Genomic DNA, 22,631 nt, shown 5'->3' with positions numbered 1-22,631 from the left:
GACAGTACGAGAAAAGGGGAATTGGTGCCCACTTTTAGGGCTCCTACTATTAGGTTAATTCTCAAGAGAAAATGATGTACTGGGGATGGGGTGGGAGGGGTTTCCTTCTCTCCTTTTGCCTCCAGCTAGACTCTGGACCACTCCAGCTCATTGGGCCTTCTTGGCCAAAGCTGTGTGGGTTCTGCTGTGTAGTTTGCAGATTTGGCTGGTGGGATGAGAAAGTTATAGGCATCTTGCCAGCCCATTCCTTATTCTGCATGGAACAGGGACTGGGCTTGACCCGTGGCTGCCACAATTACCCACATTCCCTCTGGACACCTGCAGAGCCTCCACTGAGTTTGCTCCATGAAGTGGTGGCAGCTGGTCAGGAGCAGCAGGGTGTGACTGTGAAGTCAGGAGACCAACTGTGACCAACTGATATTTATACACCCTGGTGAGTGCTGTCCCCTTCAGTGTGGTCACCTTGGGCCTCTCCACCCAGTTCCCGGTGATGCTGTCTTTGGTCCAAGCATTTTCGGAGTTCCTCTCGGGAACTGCCTTTACAGCCAGAGTACCTGAGAAACAGAGTCACATCCTCACTTTTCTTTGTAATCAAAAATCGCTTTGCTCAGCTTATCACCCAGCTAACTCTCTACACTTGCCTCCAAATGACCTTGGCTGCATTAAAAATTAAATGAAAGAAAGAAAGAAGATTAGGTACCAGCGAGCATATTCGGAGAAGAGGATGCAGACTCTGACGGCCTACCAAGGAGGAGAGAGGGATGGAGCTGCTGCTAGACCCACGTCCCAGGAAGCCAGACCTCCCCATGGTTGGAGACTTGACCCTCACAAGCACCGAATGAGCTGGGTGCTATGACTCATTCCCCTTATGCAGCTGAGAATAGGAGACTCAGATGCTAAGTGACTTGTCTAAGGTCACACATCTACCAAAGGGGCCACTCGAGGGCCTCAGACTCCACCCAGAGAGCTTCCTGTTGGATTGGCCAAAGCACACTATCTGTTCAAATAGATAGGTGTGTACACTGGTTGTGAAAAGACACCCAGCCAGCCACCACATCGCCCAGTCCCCTCCCCGCACACACAGCCACATGACCATTTCCTCCCACACGGTCCGCATCCACTGTTTGGACCCATCTGTATGTGAAGAAGGCAGCCTGGAGGCAGGGGACACAGAGGGGCCTGGGGTAACTTCAGTCCCCAACCTCTGTCTTCAACAAGACGCTCTGGGGCTTCAAGTGTCCATCTGGAAAATGAGGACTAAAATGATCCCTACCCTCCCTGTGCAACTGCATCCTGCCTGTTCCCTGGACATCCCCTCAACAAACAGCAGGGGCCGGACCGTATCAAGGGCAGGGTGGCGGTGGTGACCTGGCGTTTAGCAGTCAAGTAGACCCTGACTTGAATTGGATTCCACGGTCCACTAGCTGAATGACCGCGCAGCCTCTCTGGGCCTCAGCTCCAACATTTGCATTACGAGGTGTGGGAGAGCTCCCGCCTCCGAGGGCTGTTGTTGAGGACTCAGTGAGCCTGTGCCTCTGGTGCTGGACAGGCTTACACCCCACTAACGGTTCCCCCCCACGAATGCCTCCTTATTGCTTAGGGTGGTGCCCGGCCCCTCCCCCATTCCTGCCGTCCTCCCACCTGCTGGATCTGCCCAGGCAGGAAGCAGCCAAGCAGAGACCACCCAGTTTCCTGACCGCCTCTGAACCCCGATAGCAGGAAGAGTGACGCAAAGGAGAACCAAACAATTTCCAACAGAGAGGAACGAACACCGGGGGAATCACTTGTCATCCACAGGGGTGCCCAGCATAGTGGACTCCGGAGGTGGACCTGGGTTTAAATCCCAGCTTTGCCTTTTATCAGCTCTGGGACTTTGGGGAGGCTCCACAACCTCTCTGAGCCCCCATGTTCTGATCTTTAAAATGATGGAAATGCATGCGCGCACTTTGCAGTACGATTGAGATTCAAAACAAAAAATAGGTAAAAGCAGCGTGGTGCCTGACACAGAGGAAATACATTATATATGTTAGCCATGAGGATTATGGAACCGACTTTCCAACAGTGCAGGCTGGCTCAGAAGGCACTGCCCCACATTGGAAAGATAAGTAAGATAATGTAAAAAAACAGTGAGATGTCCAACAAGGCCCCGCACAGGGTCACCGAGTGCTCCCCACTGGTATGCAATGAAGACATCTACTCTAAAGGGGGAAAGTGTACCGCAGAAGGCTCAACATCCTGCCAAACAGGTCCCTTATCACTGACATGCCTCTAGTGATGGAGGACTCAGTGCTCAGTAGGTGGTCCACTTCTGAGTACCAAACATCCAGGTTAATCAAAGACCCCTACACACACTGACTTTACAACAAATAATTCTATTTTGGAATTACTCTAAAGCCAGCAACCTTGCCTTCTTAAAGAAAAATACTAATCTGAGAGTATAGTCGAGATTCCTAGGGCCAAGGTCAAACTGTGCACATTTGCTGGCAGCCCGGATTGGTACCTGGCACGCTGGCTATTTTGTGTGGGAAGAGTCAGACTGCAGGGAAGGAAATGCAGAGCTGGTCGTGCCAGGAAGCTCTGCTGCCTGGCCTGGCCCTGCAGGAATGGCCTGCATCCAGTTCCCTTCTACAGGGTCTTGCCCTCTGCGTGGCCCCGGTCCCCCACTACAAGCCCCCTCCCAAGGCATCTCTAGGACAGGAGGCCCCAGGTCCAACAGGCAGCCTCTGGAGGCAAGAGTTTACCTGTGACCTTGAATCCGAAGGCCCTGCCAAAGGAATAACAATGAGAAATGTCACCAGACACAGCTCTCTTTGATGTGTTCCGACCTGGGGAATGGGTGTCAGAACATACACAGAAAAGCCAGATGGTATTTTCCAGGGTCACAGTCCACCATGGAGAGAAGCCCGGGGCCCCTTTTCACGTCCTTTCCCGAGGCAGCCTCTGCCAGGGCAGCCTGGCGGGAGCACGGGAGGCCGGGAGACACAAGATTAATGGCTTCCTAGGCAGGGGGGATCCTCCAGTGACTCCCTGGGCCTGGCTCCGTGAGGCGTGAAGTGTAGAAAGGAACTGGAGAGGCCAACCCTTGCCAACTGGGCAGAGCCTGGCTGGGCTGCCTCAGGGTGGCCACGGGGAGCCCCCTGAGGGCTAAGCCCCCTCCTGGGTCTCTGTTGCCCCTGAGCTTGGGGAGAAGGGCATGGCAGGGGACAAGGGGGAAGAGGCGGCAGGAGCCAGGGCAAGGACAGGACCGTGTTTCTAGAAGTCGTCTGGCCAGACACCGCCTTGCACATTTGTAGAGGGGTCTCTTTTTATTTCGATGCTTTTCTCAGGAGGGTCTGTTAGTCTGCTTGTGTGCTCTGACTTCCTTAACTTCTCAACGAAAATCATTTTCGTTAGGAATACACACTCACATACAATCAAAAGGGTAAAGTCAAAAGTAACAATCTCTCCCAACCCCAGGTTTCTCAGGTAGATCCCCCAGAGGTGACTCAAATGACAGCTTTTTGTGTCCCTTTCCAGAAGTTTCCAAAGTTTATGCCTAGCAATTAAAACTTAGAAACCATCAGTATAATCTTCCTATATACAGGGTGGGGCAGAGGTGGGTTTATAGTTAGGAGTATGTGAAACAGAGTTTATGTTTGCATTACTATTTATTAACTACTGTTATTATTTTCCATAAGAACAACAGTAAACCTACTTTTGCCCACACTGTATTCTATTTATCCACCCGCTTTTTTCCACTTAATTCTACGCTACTTATATTTTGGTATCAGTCCAGATGGATCTATGAGGGTGTCTTTTTAATGCCACAGTATTTCTTGATCCCCTGTAACAAAATCTTGGTTCCTTTATTCTTCGTTAGTCGGAAGAAACATAACGAACACGTGATCCAGTAATACTGTAAAACACATTCGCACGTGACCACTGCCGTGGTTACCAAGAATGCCGGGGGCACGGCCGACTCCACGAAGTCCCAATGACGCCCCCATGTGAGCGTTTTACAAGTATCATTTTACTGCATCTTCCTGTAACCCTATCAGGATTACAGGAATGATTACTATTTCAATTTTCCAGACAGGGCCAGTGTGACCCAGGGAGGTTAGGTGACTTGCCCAAGGCTACACAGCAATGGTGGGGGGCAGAGTTGCCAGGTATATTCAAATCTGTCTGGCACCAAAGGCCCCACCCTCTCCTTCCTCAAGGAGCCTTTCTCCAGCCTCACCAGCTGGGCCAGCCGTGGCTGCAGGCGCGGGAGCACTGCCAGACCCTGACGCTGACCCCAGCTCTAGGATGGCCGGGGAGAGGCTGACCCTGGCCATGGGCTGCCGTCGGCCAGGTGCTGCCTGGAAGTAGCCACAGGGCTGGCAGCAGGGCACTGCGCTCCTACCTTCACGCCAGCTGTGGGGTGAGATAGCAGGAAGACCAAATGAGCCAGGCAGAGGATGTGGTCTTTATTGTCACGCAGCTGGAATATCCCGTTGTCACTTCCACACGCCCACATGCCCACGGGAGGATGAGCTCCTTACTGTGCCTCCCCTTCGATCACCAATTACAGAGAGCAGCTTAAAGAGATGGCCTGGGGAGGGAAGCCTGAGCGGGTCAAAGGCCCGCACCAAGGGACAATGACAGGGAAACCACTGGAACAGAAGGCCACCTTGCCAGGAAGATCAGCTCATCCTGCATCCTACCAGATCCGTCTATTGGAATTCTTTCAGTTCTTTGATGTATTATTATTTTTTGATTTGGAATTGTTTGCGTCAGTCTGTCCAGCCCTCCTCTGGTTCTGTGTCGCTCCTGCGGTCCCGTGGTCTGGCCTGGTGTGGGGCCGGTGTGACAGTGGCCCGTGGAGTCTTTGATCTCCAAGGGACAATGACAGGGAAACCACTACTCAGGACTACTCAGTCCTGAGGCTCAAGTTCAAGTCCTCAAGTCCACAAGACCATGGGGGCACTTACTGAAGCTGAGGGCAAATATAATTTACATTCAGAAAGACAGGCGACCAAGTGCTGGGTGGGGCTTCAGAGGCAGGGCCTGGGCTTAGCTCTGCAGGTGAGCTCCAGGATGGCAGACAGAGTCCCATCTGTTCAGGGCCTCTGTTCTCCCATCTGTAAATTGGCCCATGAGCCTGTTGGGAGTTCCCCAGCCCCTACATCCTGCCTTCTCCCTCTGGGAAGTCATGCAGGGCACTCAGGGGTTCCCAGGGCTGCGCCTTTAGCACAGAAGGCCCGGAGAAGAGGCCAAAGGTGTGAGTAGCTGAAAAGGGCACTTTGCACAGTGCGTGGCTCATAGTAGGCATTCAGCAGATGTTAGCAATGATTACTGTTGTCCCTAGCAACAGAAGAGAAAAATACAGTGATGCTGGCCTAGGGTGACAGAGGCAGAAATACAGGGCAGTATGATGGAGAGAAAGCCACGAGCAGCAGAACCAGAGAGAAACTAGTTTAGCCTGGAACAGTTAAGTCAACCTGTCGTGGGCACCATCTCTCGCCTCACCTGGGTGGACAGTATAGACCGGAGTCCAAAGTGTTGCACCAAGAAGACGGCAGCCATGGAGACCCTTGCCTACGCCCTCCTGGGCCCCCCAGGCTCCCCTGCCGCTGTGGAGAGGCCTCTGATTCAGACCCTGCAGGTGTCTGCTGTGTGTGGGCACCTGCTGCTGGTCCAGCCCCTGCTTGGAAACACTACAGACTCCCCTCCATGCAGCCCACACCTGGCCACACCCTCCATATGGGCCCCACCCCATGGACCCACCTCCAGGCTTGCTCTGCACTTTCCCTGTGCATGTGGCTTGGCTGCAGGATGGGGGTAGGGGGTCCCTTTATATTGGACTGCTCTGAGCCCACGCAACTTTTTGTCTTTGCGATAAGGATATTTCATGCCATAAAATGTAAAAATTTTTAGGTAACTACATTTACAGACCTCACAAAATGATCCATTGCCAGACCACGTGTAACTATTTTTATTACTATTACCACAAGGAAGCGCCTGGTGGGTCAGGGCTCAGGAGGTTCCGAGGGGCAGGGGGGACCAGTAAGGCTGATGGCCACGCTCACACCCGGGGCGTGTAATGGAGCCACGACAGGGGCACTTCCCAGAGCGATGAAAGCCTTTCTGTTGAGGGGTGCCCTCCTAAAGGAGGGCAGGTCAGATCCCTTACTGTTGCCCCAAGTCAAGAAGCCTACAGGTCCCCCCCTGGGGCTGCTCCGCTTGTCAGGCATGCAGCTGGGGGTGGGTGGAGGGGCTGGTGGGCAAAGCGGTCAGGGAACACGAGCAATAAAACCTCAAACACTAAGGCAGGTCGGCTAGGTACTGGCCACAGCACCTCCCACGTGCCCCTGAGTCCCCACACCCCACCTGGCACCTGGGGTCTGGGAACACAGGGTCCCAGCACATCTCTGCTCCATGTGCATCCTGAATCAGCAGCAGCAGCAAGAGCAGGGCCGGCATGCCCTTCCTGCTCTGGGCCTGCTGACAGCTGTGTGCAACCCGCTAAGAACTGCAGCAAGTGTTCTGAGTGCAGAGTTATCAAGCGCTCCATTCCGGCTGCAGGGATGGCGCTGGGCGCAGAGAGACAGAGTGGCCATCAGAGAACCAGGGCACTGTTAGGGGGCTGCTCCCAGAGTAGGAGTCAGGGCCTGGGGCTCCTCAGTCCCCTTCTAGGCCCCAACCCCCTTGGATTCTCACCTTGCCGCCACATATGCTTTGGGGTGAGTTAGACACTCTAAGTTCAGACCTCCCTCACCCCCTCAACCAGGCACTGTTGGCCAGTGAACAACCTGTGCCGGCGGCCCACCGGCAGTTCAGCCCAATGCACACATTTTCTCCAAATGTGCCCGAGCGTTCACGTCCTGTCTACCGAAGGCTCCTGCACGTGGAGCCCTGTGCTGCAGAGTCACTAAGGAATCAGACCCAGGCCCTGAGAGACTCAGGGTAAAGGAAGGACTCTTACAGAGAGGTGGGAGGGACGGTTTAATTCTCAGGGCTGCCTCCTCCTGGCAAGGCCATTTCCAAGGGCATTTCTCGGCACACCAGGGATTCAAAGAATGAAATGAGCCCCACCGCTGAGACTCACTCTATGGCGTGTACAGCTGGTAGACCCAGCCATTACCTGGAGTCTGTAGGCCTGCAGCTCGCTCACCACTGGAAGTGCGGCAGGCTGGCCGGGAGCTGGGTGTAACAACCGAGCTGGGCCTCCTGATGTCAAAGGTCTGAGCCCGAAGTGGTTTCCAGTGACCTGCGCAAACTCCTGCCAGTGCAAAGCCCTCCTCCAGGGGCCTAGCGCACTCTGGCCATCCCCGGGGCCTCCGCTGCCCTGGGCGGTGCAGACCAGATGCTCTCACTCAGCACCCCCTTTCTCTGGCAGCCACAGCAAATGCGGCTCGGCCAGTGCAACCCCAGCTCAAGCCGTCTGCAGCATGTGTGTTAATTTGGGAAGGGTCTGGAATATTCCCTCATGTCCCAAAGCCAGAGGGGCCCTTGCCTTTGTAGGCATGGCTCCCCCAAGCATTTTCAGGGACAGGAGCTACCCCTCACATGATCTTAGGGACCCACCACAGCCACCTGCAGAGACTCCCTTCAGCCTGAAGCTTGGATATTCTTAGCATTTGCTTTGACCTCAGTTGTGCCGGTTTCACCTGTTCAGCCAGATAGGCTGCTGCTGCGGTCCCAGTTCCTCACAGGGCCTGGGGACAGCCCTCTACTGGCCTGAGGGATTGAGCATACCTCCCCACCTCCCCTAGTGTTTTGTGCTTCCTGTTCTTAGCTACAACAGTTAAACCCCACAGGCGAGAGTCCCAGCAGGGAACAGCAATAACCGGCCACCCTAGGCATAAAACTCACATGCCACCCTGGGAAGGCCATCCATTCCATAGGGCCATGAGGAAGGAATACTGAAAAGAGCCAAAATTTATTGAGCACTTACTGTGTCCCAGTCTCTGCTTTAAGGACTTGATGGTGATCGACATTTAATCTTTATAACAACCAGGAAATCACTGCCAAGGAGGGAATCTGAGGCACAGAGAGATTAAGTCACTTATCCAGGGTCACAGAGCTGGGATGTCGCGCAGCCAGGCAGTGGGGTGGTGGTACAGCTTTCACAACGGGCTGGACGAGGGGGCTGACTGGAAGCATTTGCCAATCTCCACAGCATAAATACTCCCATCATAGCTGGTTGACAGCTGCCCGTGGGACATCACTGACATCGTACCCCTGTGAAGAGGTGGCCCCCAATACACCACCATATACAGGGTGCAGCACAAATAACGCCCCTTTTTATTACAGAATCATAAGCATGTAATTCTGTAACAACAATATCACACTCAAGCACACCACATGACATTTTAGGCAAAATGTTCAAACTGAAACTATGGATTATCACAGCCATATTATTACCCTACCAAGCACACTCAAGCAGGCCTGACTTCTGCCGGACATGTTCCCTGTAGTATCACCGCCCACAGATACATTAGATGAAAACTTGCTTCACAAATGTAGGGCTAAGGGTAGTAAAGTATTAGGAAATAATGAGTTTTGAGTCCTTCTTACCACTGTTCTTAATACAATGTACTTAATTGTAAGTGTATAGAATTTCATTTTTGATAATGTTTGTATTTAACCATCAGCTCACAAAATTCCTGAAAATTTAACAGTCATCTCTCCTGAGCCAGTTTGAGCTGGTTTCAGCATACCACCGGGGCCCGGATTCAAACTCAGTCTGTCCAGAGCCAGAGGTTTCCTCCTACCACTCCACATTCTGCCCCCAAGAAGGACGTGGATGCCCACCTAGCCAGCCAGCTTTGCCCTGTCGATCAACAAAGCAACAGACTGCAAAACCAGGTCCCTCCTGGCCGCTTTGTCCATGGCTTTGACCTCCCTCTATGCCCCTGGAATTTCCCCTCACCCACTTCCCCTCTCCCTGGCTTAACTCCACTGTTATGCATTAGGTACCTTACTCTGTGCCAGGGATTGTTCTAGGCACTGGGGACACAGAGACGAGTTTATACTCTAGAAGCTCATAGTCCACTGAGAAAAGATAAACACATATTCAAGTCCAACAGATTTGCCACGAGTCAGGGGCATGGGCCAGATTGAAGCTTCAAGGAGAGAGAGAGATCTATTCCCCTTGGGAGGAGTCAGGGATGGCTTCGCCCAGAGGGGCGTATGTGAGTAGGGTTTTAAAGGATAAATAGAAGTTCGCCAAGCAGACTGGGGGCTATGCAACAGTACAAAAGGAAAGGACTAGATCTGAGGTGTGTGTTTGGATAAAAGTTGCCCAGACTGTGGAGGGGATTGGACAATGAAGAGAGAGACAAGGGAGGACAAGACATGCTCCACGTCTTGGCTGGGGTTCCCGCGTCGGGGGAGGGGGAGGTACGGAAGACACGGGGAGAAGCAGACGTGGAGTGTGGTGCTGCAGTTCCGTTTTGTGTGGGCTCAAGTGAGGTACCCCGAGTCGGGCACCAGAGTTGGACACGGAGATTCAGACACAGGGGTCACCAAGAGCAGGTGGTGAGAGAACAAGGTGGCAGCCTGAGACGGGAGAAAGTGCAGGCAGAGAAGGAGAGGGATTCAGCTTCCAAATCCATTTATGCCAGACTCGCAGGGACATACGAGGCGCGGCAGCCCATCCGGGTGCCTCTGGAGGGTGACGTCAGGAAGACCAAAAGCTCCTTTTCTGCCTTCCCCTACGCCAATGACACGGGCTGAGGGGCAATCCTTCCACCTTGCACTCCAGAAACGAGACATGGGGCCCAATTTCCCTTCCGCCTCCACTCTAAACTTCACCAGTGTGTCCGGCCCACACAGCTAAGAAGGCGTGTTCGGAAAGCAAGAGTCAGAAAACCGACCTTCCAGACACAATGAGCGACACTGAATTCGGTGGTTAGGAGAGCAGGCTTGCCGCCCCACTGGCCCTGAGCAAATCCCAGCCGCGTGACCTGGGGCCAGTGACTTCACGCCCTGTACCTCAGTTTCCTTACCTGTCAAATGGGTATGGTAACAGGAGCTGCTTCATGGGCTTGTTGTGAGGAAGAAAGAAGTTAACACGTGACATGTGCTTAGGGCAAAGCCTGGCACTTGTAAAGCCTGGCTCACTAAATGTCAATGATTGCTACTTTTACTGTTATTACAACTGCCCACCTCTGACACCGTACCTTATTTTTAGCTTTCTGGTCTCCCCCCAAACTTTTGTTCCAGCAAACCCTAAAGTGATCCCCGGGGATCAGGTGTCTTGGAGAAGACAGTCTAAACACTAGCACTGGGCTCTGAAAATGTTGCTGGCTGCATTGCTTCCACGTGTGCAGCAGCTGGCGGGGTTCCTCGGAGGGAATGAGGCCTGAGCGCTTTCCTGGAGGTCAGGCAGGCCATGGACTCAGTGAGCGCGTGGCGAGAGTTTGTGTGTGCACCCGTGTGCACATATGCGTGCTAAAGAGCATACATGGAGCATAGCTCTGAAAGGCGGCTCCCAAACCAGAGCTGCTGTCTGGAGCGGGAGTCGTGCACTCACTCCTCCAGGATCCTGCGTTTCTGCAGGCTTACCCACTGGGATCCTCCACACTCCCTCCCATCCTGCGAAGGCTCCTTAGTGGCCCACAAGGTGCAGTGCCATAGAGGGCCTGTAGGGGGCTCTAGAGCACTTCCATTCATCATACTCTGGGCTGTGAAGGTACACCGCTTAAAACAATGGTGTGTTTACCCTGTCTGGGAAGAGAAGCTGGGGTTTGCTGGTCCCCCAATAATGAGCCCCAGTTCATCCATGCTCCCCACTGGCTGTCTCAGGTTTAGCCCCTTGTCCTCCCTACTCCACCATCTAACCCTGATTGGGACAGTTTCCCAGCAGCAACCTAGGGGATGCCTCCAAAGGGTCGGTCTCTTGTCCTTGGGTGGGAAGGCAGGGAGAGGCCACTGCCTTGGCTTCCAAAGTGCAGCAGCATGCACTAGTGCAGTAGTTGGTAGCTCCCAACTGCTGGGGTCTCTGCTTCTAGCAATCCAGTCCCCAGCCTGCTTGTCAGGGAAGCATCATGCAGAGGCAGTTTCCTGAAAAGGCTGGGCTTACCCTATTCCTCCCTAAGGCAAAATTTAATAGCTCTGGGTCCTGGGTTAGGAGACCTCATTTGACAGATTTACTTACCTAATTGCAACTCTATCGATATGTCTGGATGAGAGAAATCACTTGTACCCACTAACTTCTGAGGATATGGTCAACCGAACCAGTTAATATTGGCAAAAAGTTAAAGAGAGTCATTTAAGAAAACAATTTGAAAACACTAAACATATAATCATTCTTTCAGGCTTCATCAAAAACAGAAAAAAAATAAAGTAAACGTGTTTCTTAATCAGAACAATTTAAGAAAAACACGCATGGGTAGGGTTGCCAGATTTAGCAAATATTGCATGGGGCATACTTAGGCTAAAAAAAATTATTTATCTAAAATCCAAATTTAACTGGGTGTCCTCAATTTTATTGGGCAACTCTGCCCACAAGACCGAGGACATGGGGATTCATTGAGAGGAAATTTCCTATTCATCACCCCCACCCCAAATCATAATTCCTTCTCTAATCCCCTGTGTTACATATGGAAAGCCAAGCTACACTGATCGCATTAAACAGAGTAATCAGTTCAAGCACCCCAATCTTAACTGCTGAGGACTCTCCTTGTGAGGTTATGTCAAAGGAATAAAAAGTAACTTCCAAAGGACAGCATCAAGAAATTAATAAGGATGTGAAACACTTACTGTACCCCTACTATATCCTGCCACTTGTGAATTAACTCAGTTCAATCTCCACAACAACCCTGGGAGGTAGACACTATTAGTGGAAACTAAAAATAGTATCTACAGGTCTAATTTCTGTAGTTCTTGCAAAGGCACGTAAATTTCTGGTCAATTACTTCCCAGAGAAAGAAAGGGGAGGGAAACCAAGAAGAACGGCATCCCAGCAACAAACCTGCTCATTCATAATGCAACGCCAGATCTGTTGCTATTTGGTTATGTGCCACTTACACGGGGAAAAGGTCTTCATTTCAATAAATCATCACTGGCTTTGGGTATGGGATTGTGGGAGAGAATTGAGTGGGAAACCCGGAACAGTCTTCAGTAAGTTGGCCTCACAACTGAGGGAGACGTGTTACACCCCCCCACCCTTAATAAACAGCTCACTCGCTGTGAATAAAAGCGCACTCAAGCCATCCCAACACTCCGTGACAATGACATGCAGATTCCAAATGTTCTCTGTAAGAAAAAACACCCTTTCTCCTAATCCTTTTTAAACTCAACAAGACTGATTGGTTTTTATTATTCATGAATTAATTTTTTACTCAGCGTCCAACAAGGGGATTGAAGCTCCAACGTCTCTCACCGGTTGAGGGGGAAAAAGCAGGTCTGACCTGAGCAGCATGGCCAGACTCTCACTGGGATCCTCGGGGGGCAGGCCGTTTTGTTTGTTAAATCAGTTAATAATCAATTAATAACCCAAAGTGTTGGGCTGTTTTGTTTTTTCTAGAAAAAAAATTGAATAAGAATATAAGAAAAATATTAAAGTAGAAAAAAGTAAAGACCCCTGAGAATCCCCGGTATATGAAGTGCCTTCTATATGATATTAGGCTGGCGTATTAGGCTGCCTCCTATTTCCCAGACACTTATAAAAAAAGGTGGTGAAGGGGGGGGCAATGAAGAAGGAGAGGAAATAACAAAGGCAATGCTGATTTTAAAAGTAATGTGCAGATGAGCAGATCTGAGTCTGGGAGTCGGAGTGAAGGGTCACAGGACCCAGAGGGACAGCTCCCTGGTTTCCTCCCTCTAAGCTCTGCCTCCAGAGGGCAGGTTGAGGTGCTCAGCACGAGCTAACAACAGCCTCAGAGAAGCTAAACGGCCAAAAAGGCAATCAAGGGTGGCGAGGTGACTTTGCTTCTCTCTTCACACAGTTCTTTTCCCAGCTATTCACATGTGCCAAGCCGTAACCCCTCCCCCTCGTCCTCCGTATGCCTTTGGTCTGTAAACTGCCCCTGAGATTACAGCCGGAGTAACCAAGGAATTTGGGGGGATCGAGGGGCAGAGCATGGCACGGGGCCTCAGAAGCTCACGGTGGTGGGTTCAGACCTGACACAGCATCCTTTACAAGACACATTTCTCTCTTCGTAGTTCAAAGGCAACACACCCAGCATTTCTCAGGGGGATGGGGGGCATGTGGCCAACACTGGACTCTCCTCTACCCGTCTGTTCCTGTTTCGGAGACCAGGTAGTTTCAGCTCCTGGAGGAATTCAGACATGCATGTTTATGTTTGCAGAAAAACATTTCTGTTTGGGGGAAAGACACAGCAACCCTTATCCGGTTACTATGAGAAACTGGTTATGAGAATTGCTTTGCGCTTTGGGGGAGGAAAAAGCTGCAAGCTGTTATTACCGTTATCATAATTATTACAACCTTCGCATGATTGCTATTATTTCTGTAAAAGCGGTGTTCTTTCTGCCAAAACTTGTTAGCTTGATTGCTTAGGTAGACAACGTCAACACACCTGAGAGACGAACGACAGAGTGAGACTAAAGGAAAAGGATACATACTGCACTCTGCATGGGTGCTGAAGGGGTGTTTCACCATCAAAAGGGAATGTTTTCTGCTGATCGATTGGGAAGGGGAAACAGAAGGGCACACCAGCTTGTTTACTCCGCAGCCGCCCAGGACCCAAACAAGAGCGCCAAGTGCCAGGAAGTGAGGCAAGATGAGAGATTTAAAAACTGGGTTTGAATGAAGTTTCGTGCTTCCTGATGGTCTCACCCACCCCTTCAGTCCCTGTCACCTTTTTCCTTGGGTAATGGATGCAGCAAGCCTGGAGTTTGCCTGTGAACAGGGGCCTTTACCTTCCTGTTTCCACCAGGCACAAGAGCAGCCCGCTCACATGCATCAGGATAACGGACGGCTGGATCAGACCGGGCACCCAATCCCGGGCGTACTGCCTTGGGACTTAACCTGGCTAAGCGCAGTCAGCCCCTCAACACAGCTCAAACACACCCCCACACTCACACACACACAGACATACTCACACACGTACAGGTACATGCACACAGACCCACACACCCTGTGTTCCTTCCTTCCTCCAAAACATATACAAACCAAGAGGGATAAAAGGTCAAGGGCAAACTAGAGCAACTTGAAATGAAGATAGAGGGGAAAATAAATACAGACAAAGGAAAATGTTAACTCCTACGACACGAGAGAAATCTCCTCTAACACACCACCCCTCTTGTCCCCTCCCTTCCCATAGCATCTCCTTACGAGAGCATTTCCTTTTTCTTTGCCCTTCGGAAACCAAGAACACACGGAAAGGATAGCGATGCTCAAAAACCATTTTCCAGGTATCTTTTAAAAATATATACACTGGGTAAAAAATACTAAAACTATAAATCTAAGTAAATATAGAAATTGTTTTTAGATTAATAGTAAGAAGAAAACAAAAAGCTAACTTATATATTCAAGTTAATTAAGCAATTAAAAAAACAGCCAAGTTTAAATAACACTCAGTATTTGGGGGTTTGAAACTCCTAGTTTCCTAGATGAAAAAGCTTGACTCTGGCATTTTGCATTGGTACAGTTTTAAATGCGTTCTTTCGTAAACACCGATGGTCTGGTGTGAGGCTGGCTGCGGCTGTAATTGGCAGGAGAGGACCCTGATACAGTTTTAAATGAAAATTGATCACATTTGAAGCCAGAAGATAAAAACAAAACCTTGTCGGAGTTTGTTTAACTGCCTTTTGACCTCTGGGTGAAATGACATTGAGAAATAAAATAACATTATCCAGAAAACCATTCCCAGAAAAGGCTCAGTCCTGGAGATGCTGAATGACAATATTGAATAGAATATTTTAAAGTCCTAAGGGATAGAGAGAGAGAGAGAGAGGCAGAGAGAGAACTTCTTTGGGACTAAAATGTGTATAGATTAAAACGATGAACAAAAATTACTTCTCTAACCCCTGTGAAAACTTTCGTTTGGGGTTTATTTTAACCCCAGCTCATACAAATTTGAATGTAAGACATCCAGCCAATAGATTTTTTTTCCTACTCCGTCCAATTCCATACTGAAAGTCCCACAGGCAGACTAGACTAACCAGTGCGCTTTTCCTCCATTTAGGAAAACATTCGACCCTTCTAGTTACAGACTGCCAATGGCTTCCTCCAGGGGAGAAGAGGAAGCGGGGAGCCTGGACCAGAACTGCCCACAGGCTCCTTTGAGTGCGGCCATCTGTCACCCCAGAGAAGGGCAGGACAGCCCTCTCACTTTCTCCGGGCTCTGCCCAGTCCTGCCCAGGCCGGGACACTGGAGAGGCTCTTAAGAAAGGCCGAACTCCTGGGGCTGCAGGGACGGCCTGTCCTCAGGCCCCTCTGTGTTCCCTTTCACACCATGGAACCCACCCCCCCACTGGAATGTGGCCACAGCCTGACCTCAGCCCAGGCCCGGGGGTACCGCAGACAGCAGGGGCTGTGTTTAAAGAGCAGGGTCCCTTGTCCCCCCACTCCCATTCTAAAGAGGGATAGCACTGTCACACGCTCTCACACATGCTCGCACTCGCACGCACACAGACCCTCCAGGTGGAGACTCTCCTAGGAACGGATGCAGCTTTTGATGTTATGGGGTTCAGAGGTGTCCTCTACAACAGCAACAAGGCAGGGCTTGCCACTCCCTCAAGCCACTGCTTATAAATAAAGGTGCTTTAAGATCCTTATTATTTTAATCCTGATCAGTACAGAAAGGTGCTGTAGATAGGCAGATGCAAGTACACTCATAGGCAGGAGAAAAAATAAAGACCAAGCGGCTCCATGGTTCCCCACTTGCCTGGTTTTTCGGTGTCTTTTGTTGGGGCTCTCTGCTCCCAGGGAAAAATTGAGCCTGTGCTCGGCCTCCCCACAAGTCCCTTCCTGGGGGGGACTACTGTGGCCATCCAGCTCTGCAGAGCCCAGGGACCAGGGGGCAGTCACATCCCCCTGCCCGCCAAGCCGCAGGAGCACTTGCTGGAAGTCCTGTCCCCTTTACAGCCTGGCTTCTTCCAAGCAGGGCGCCAGCATGTGCCCAAGGTCTTCCCGTCACACCCTTGCGGTGAGCCGGGGAAGTGAGGGAGGAACTGCCCCCGAGCAGCCTGCCACACGAGGTCACACTGCTATAAGAGGCAGGGGTCACTTTTCCAGTGGCCTAGGGAAGAAATGACTCCCCAGCTACTCACCCCTCCCAGACACTGCCTTGACATCCCCTCTGAGGAAGAAGTCTGGTCCCATCACCCTGTGCTCAGGACAGCTCTGCCATTATCCATGCAAGGTCAGTGGCCTTACCAGAGGCAGGGGCCAGGCTGGCCCGGTGAGAGTCCATCTGCCCAGCCAGCCACCACAGGGTCACCGTGATGCGCAGAGAAGTTGAGCGTCCCAGGCCCCCAGAGCCAGTCTGCTAATTACATTTGCAATTATAAACACCATCACCTCCCCGCACAGGGCCCAGGCCACACCAGCCACGCCAGGGGACACCGGGCCAGGAGAAGCCTGTGGGCCCCAGCTCTGAGGGATGAGCACGTGTATGACGGGTCCTGGAGGTCTGAGGCTGCTGGGACTGGAAAAGGGGAGCCCACCAGAGATGAGGTCCTGTCAGGGGCCACCCGCACTCAAGGTCTTTGATTTATCCCTAGAGATCAGCAAATGGCCTCAAGGGCAAACAGGCAGGATGTGGACTCAGCCGAGTCTGCTTCCAGCCCATCCCCAAGTTTTGCCCTCCCTGGCTTGCTGGTGTGGTCTGTGGACCCTCGACTTGAAGCCCCCTGCTGGGCTCACGTACCCTCTAAGAGCTAAGCACCTGTGGGGGACATCGAAGGTTGAACCCTAAGCCATGCTGGGGGCCCCATGGAAATACTCAGTCAAGACAGAGGCACCCAGCAGAGCTGTGGAAAGTTCCGGCTAATTCTGGGCAGACCTCCTGGTCAAGCTGGACGAGCAGTTGGAGGTCCTCATTTTCGGAAGAATGGCAGGAGCCCCCTGACGGCCAGCAGGTCTGGGAAAGCATCAGCATGGGATGTTCAGGTGTGGTTTGGATTTCACTTTGAAGGAATAGATTGTGGTCTAAATACCAGCTAGCCCTTCCCCTTGAATTAGAACCACAGATAATTTTAACCATGTTGAGGCAGCCACTACAGCGTTTGGGAAGATGAGTTCCAGGGAAGGGCACCGCAGAACCGTGTCAAAGCATCCTGCTTCCTGTCTCTTTGTCCTCCGAGTTCTCACCTTTGGCATCCTGCTCATTCACACGAAGACACACTCCATCACCCACCCCCGGGGCACACGTATCCTCGGTGTCTGTCTCCCTCTCCCGCCTCGTCCCCGGTGGTCTGCTACACTCGCACAGATCTTTCCAGTCCCAAGCACTCAAAAGAAACATAGCATTTTGCAGAGGACTGAGGAAGTACACAAACTTTTTCAATGAGTTTAGATTATGTTTAAAAACCCTTTGGCAAAATGTCCAATTATTAAGAACGTGAATAGAATATGTGAGACAAAGTTACAAGGGCCCCCCTGAGCTAGGGCCGGGGGCACTCTGAGAAGGCAGGGTTGTGGCATGAAATCTCTATCACAGCCACTTCCTTTGCAGTTTTTTCCCGAGAAGTCCCTCCTGTCTCGGGCTCAATGTAATATTTATTGGTGGGCCAGGTTGTTTCCTTACATACACATGTTTTTAAGAAACGTCTTTTCATATGCCCCAATTACTGGTAAAATAAAGGATTGTTTCTAAAGTAAAGGGAGTGGGGGAAATAATAAGCTCTGGGAGGAAATTTCCAGCTGATGTCAGGATCTCACTGAACTGGAAAGGGCCTTCCCCAGGACCGGGCCGTGAGGCTGGGGCCTGCCCCATCCACCCGCTGTTTCCTCCTAGCTCACGGCCCTTGGGCCCGAGCGCGTCCGGCCTCCCGTCACCCATCCTCTTCCACGGCAGCCCGCATTTCCAGAAGGGGGGCAGGCCCACAGGTTTATTTCCTAGAGCCCCTCCCTTGGAAAACCAGGACTAATGTCCTTACTCTGATTTATTTTTAAATGTACCATTAAAAATTAATTTCCCCCTTTGTTTTTCTCTGGGTCACTGATTCTGAATTACCATGTGGCATTTTTCCTACGTGTGAAGCCACATATTTTACCTTTGGGACAATTTGTTCTTTGTTTCTTTAATGGCAAAAAGTGGTCACTGGCAGCCCCCACCTCCACCCCCCAGTTTTTCTGCCGAGGGGGTCTCCAGCCAGGCAGGTCCGGGAGACATTTGTACACAGGCACCGGCAGGCCAGCAGCGCACTCACTCCCACTGCAGCTGATTATACATGTACATAAAATATTGATTAGAAATGGTAATGGAGTCACCTACAGGATTGGCTACAGGAAAATGAAAATGAAGGATAGAAAGGTATGAAAGTGTGTGTGTGTGTGTGAGAGAGAGAGACACACACACACACACACACACGGAGAGAGGGAGAGAGAGAATTTCCCACCTGGGACAGTGAGAATAACACTGAAGCATTAAAAAAATGCCCCTCTGCCCTGGCTGGTGTGGCTCAACGGACTGAGCATTGGCCTGTGAACTGAAGAGTTGCTGGTTCGATTCCCAGTCAGGGCACATGCCTGAGTTGCAGGGCATGTGAGAGGCAACCACACATTGATGTTTCTCTACCTTTCTATCTCCCTCCCTTCTCCTCTGTCTAAAAATAAATAAATAAAATCTTTTTTTAAAATGCCCTCTGCGAGTTGGCAGGGGAGGAGGGCTGAACTGCAGTCCTGCACCCCTGGGTTTTCTCAAGTCCAGGCATGCCGATTAAGCCCCACGGGTAGAAACTGCGTGTACAGAGCACACGAACCCACTCATGTATATGTTCCCTGAGAAACACCGGCACTGGAATGAATGGATTTGCCCTACTGTCCTTCCAACAAACCAAAAAATGCTGTCCGGTTTTGTTACTTTGCTGCCAATGGCACTAAAGCCACTTGTCACGAAGCACCGGGGTTGAGGTCAGAAAGCTGCCTCCCTGCCACACCAGCCTCTGGTCCCCGCAGCAAGCTCATCCTTAGAGACTGTGTGCCCCCAGACCACGGCAGGTGTAGCGCATCACCAGGAGGCACACATCTGCACACTGGGCCAGCTCCCCAACGTACGGGACGTTGCGCAGGGATGCTTAGCTCCTCCGTGGAAACAGGTATATTTGTGGGTTTGCCTGTGCCCCATGGAGAGAGAAGCTAATTCTTTGCAAAGAAACCAGGAAGGGTAGGGAATCCCACCCACAGACAGACTGACTTCATACATCATTTCCACTTCAGACCCTTCCCAGACACCCAGGAATCGGCTCCCTCCTTCCCCTGTGCCGCTCCCCTGACATCCCCTTTCTGCCCGTATTTCTCCTCAAACTCAAGCCAGGGTTCCCTCAACTAGATAAATTACCCAGCTGCTTAACCCTCCGCCTCTCCTTGCTTTCTGGTCAACATAATCAAAGGATGTATTTCCCCCATTTAAATTTTCACATTTATTATCTATGACTTGAGCCAGGGACACAAACATAGATATTTCGAGCTCAGCTGAAGAAGTCACCCCTGGCGGGAAGGAAACTAAATAATTCAAATGTCCACTCTTTGTCCCACTTGGTGGTTTTATGGGAGAAAATGCCCCACCAGCCTCAAACGTTGTTCACAACCTCACTTGCCCACCCAGAGGTTTCTTTCCGGCTGCCACAAGCAAACGCTGGAAGTGCGAGCATCTCTCGGCACTACCCCACCCCCACCCCGCCCGCCGTACAGGCTGGGATCGGTGTAACCTTTACCCAGAAGCAAAACCCACCGTCAAGCTGATGGAAATTTGAATCCATTGTAATGAAAGATTCCCCTGATCTCCCACCCCACTCACCACCTTCCGACACTCCCGTCTACTTTCTGGCAGTACCGAAAGGACCCTCGCCCAGGGAGCTCCTAAAACTAGAACCAAAAAGGTCAGCGAGGAGGCTGGGACAGTCGGGTCATCGGCACGAGATGCGGCCGTGAAGTTGCCTCCTTTCTCTCGAGTGGTCCCCCGGGGTGGAGGTGGTCTGCGCAGTGAGGGGGGCGGGTAAACACACTTCCTGGAACCCCCATTCATTATCCAGACTATTTATTTTAGGTATGTCCTGGTTCTTGGGGGGAGGGGTACAAAAATGAAAGGATGGTGGGAGGAGCAGTGACTTTGGTGGTTTAGTTAGCTTCAAAAAAAAGAAGAAGGTATGAAGTTGCTCAGGTCCGCGAAAACCTAGAGTTTTCATTTTGTTATTATTTTTTAAGCATTCGGACGGACCGCTCTGCGTGCTCCCACACCCAGGCGCCGGGACACCAGTCCGGACGCAGCGGGATGCGGAGCGCCAGAGGAGACTCGGGCAGGTAGTGGAGCAGGCAGGCTTCGAAGCGGAGGGCCCCGGGAGGGAAACCGAGGGTGTCCAGAGCCCGGACCCCTGCGAGCCCAGGGTTGGGTGGTCCGGGCAGCCCCCGCCGTTGGGGGGATCAGTTCCCTACTTTCCCAATCTGCGTGCGCGGCGCGCTGCCCAAGCCCAGTGACGCCCGGTTCCTGGGAGTCCAGATCCGCAGCCCTGTGCGCCACCTACACCCACGCCGCTGGGACCACCGCAGGTTCCCGCTAGGTGAGCGCAGCGCAGCTCCGGGCACGGCAATCTCGCCGGTCTGTTCCGCCCGGCGCAGCCTCTGCCAAAACCCGGAACCAACTTTGCCTGCGCCGCAGCGCAGGGCCGGTGTCCCGACTCCTGGAGGGGATGCGCGCTCCCCTCGCAGGGCGTGCGGGGCACAGTGCGCCTGGGGCCCTGCGGCCAGCACTCCCGGGCGCGCCTCGGCTGCCGAACCTCGCCGCGTGCGCGCCCTCGGGCCGCCTCACCAGGACCGCCTGCCGTTTCCAAACCCGCGCGACATCTACGATTTCGCTTCCTTGCCGATCATTTTTGATCTCTAGGGTGGAAATAAATATTAAAGTCCAAGGGCCCGCAGGGAAGCCTTCTCAGACAGGACGGGACATCTCTGCGACTTTCCCGCACCTGTTCTGGGCTTGCTCCTCCCCATCGCACAGAAACTCAAATATTTTCTCTGCGTGAGAGAAAGACAGAGTGAATGAGAAAGCGCTGCCCTAGAAGTCAGAGTTCGTAAAGCGGGGTGCGGGAAAAGTTAGCTGCAGGTTACCCCCAACAAGGAACCTCAGGAAGTGTGTGGCTTTCCCCCACCAACACTGCCCAAGTGCCTCCTTGGTCCCGGCCACTCCGAGAATGCCTAGAAGAAGCCCTGCGACACCCAGGACAGAGACAGCCGGAGGGGCACAAGGACAGGCAGAGAGACCGACGGAGAAGCTGAGCACCTACTGGTTGTGGTAGCCGAGGGGGTCCGGGATGCAGAGTTCTGACACGTCCATCAGGCCTGCTTTAGCATTCCCAGTTGGTAGAGAAAGACCGCGGGGAAATCACGCGGAAGAGCGAGTGAAGGGCACGGGCGAGGTGCGAGTCCGGGCTGGGGCACAGTGAGCGGGAGAAGGCAGAGTGGGAGGAAGCGCCGTGGCGGGGCGAGAAGGAGGCAGAGAGCCGTGCGCGCACAGCCCGGTGCTCCCACTTCTGCACGCACTCCTGGCGGGCAGAGGGGACACGGAGCCGTGGCGGAGGCTCGGGCACCAGAGACTTGGAGCCCACTAACCCTACTGTAGCTTTAAGGCTGGGAGACTGATGTATGGTTTGGCTCCTATTGGCTATCTCTCAGGGGCTGGACTTAAAGTGACAGAATCGAGCTGGGGGAGGGGGAGGGGGGTGAGCCAGAGAGACTTCAATGGAATCAGGCGCGCAGGCGAGGTCCCCACCTCCTGAGAAGCAGGAGGACTGGGCTTAAGAGCGGCAAGACCTGCCCTCTCACCATTATAGAAAAACAATTTTTGTCCAACTGGCTTGTGGCATTGGGGAGGCATAGGGGAGGTTGAAAGATCTGCTGCTGGTATACCTGCCACACTCCATCCTCTCTTTTCAACTGGCTGGCCTAGCAAACTCACCTCTCAGCCCTTTGGAATGGGTCTGTTTTCTAGATTAAAAATGAGCCCCATGTCTCCACTCTCACACCAAGAAGAGGCCAGCGTCCGAGACATTCACAGCCTCCTACCTGTGTGTGGTGTGCAGAAGTGCTAAGGGCCAGGCCCGCAGGTGAGGCACACAGAGAGAGAGCCGCAGAGAAACACTTCCCTGCCCAGCTCCCCTCACCTGGGCCAGCTGCTTCTGAACCACTTTCACCGGCTAGATGCAGGGCATGCATCTATAAAGTGCTCTCTGGATGTATCAAATGATGCTCTCTTCATTGGCAACTTTCAGAGATGTACACAGCACACAGACACAGGCCAATAATTCCCGTCCGCTTAGAAAAATACAATAGCGGTTAAAACCACCAACCTGTCACATCCACTTGGAGGCATGCAAGTAGGCACTTCAACGTATACACCTGAATCCCCAGCTACGAACACACCTGCATCCCTGTCTGCTGCTCCCTCCACGAACTCGATTGTTATGGGTTGCCAACGGTACCAGTGCAAGCTATAAGTCATGCCCCAATTCTTCTTCTGGGGCTTGTCATCTTTTGA

General features: G+C 52.2%; 1 protein-coding gene across 3 annotated transcripts in view; it reads right to left on the bottom strand.

Moving 5' to 3' along the window:
• The window catches only part of ESRRB (estrogen related receptor beta), a 159,794-nt gene that overhangs the window by 83,069 nt on the left and 54,094 nt on the right, over window positions 1-22,631 (bottom strand). Inside the window, exon 1 of one of the 3 annotated variants that reach the window (XM_024568219.4) lies at window positions 21,382-21,701. The exons of the other annotated variants lie outside the window; for them this stretch is intronic. Coding sequence (XP_024423987.2) covers window positions 21,382-21,431 — 50 coding nt within the window. The 5' untranslated portion in view covers window positions 21,432-21,701. Of the gene's footprint in view, window positions 1-21,381; window positions 21,702-22,631 lie in introns of those variants that run through there. 3 annotated transcript variants of the gene reach the window in all.

This window comes from Desmodus rotundus, chromosome 7 (assembly GCF_022682495.2).
Source record: "Desmodus rotundus isolate HL8 chromosome 7, HLdesRot8A.1, whole genome shotgun sequence".
NCBI lineage: Eukaryota > Metazoa > Chordata > Mammalia > Chiroptera > Phyllostomidae > Desmodus > Desmodus rotundus.
The sequence above is the reverse complement of the archived record's forward strand: the minus strand, read 5'-3'. Positions and strand labels throughout refer to the sequence as shown.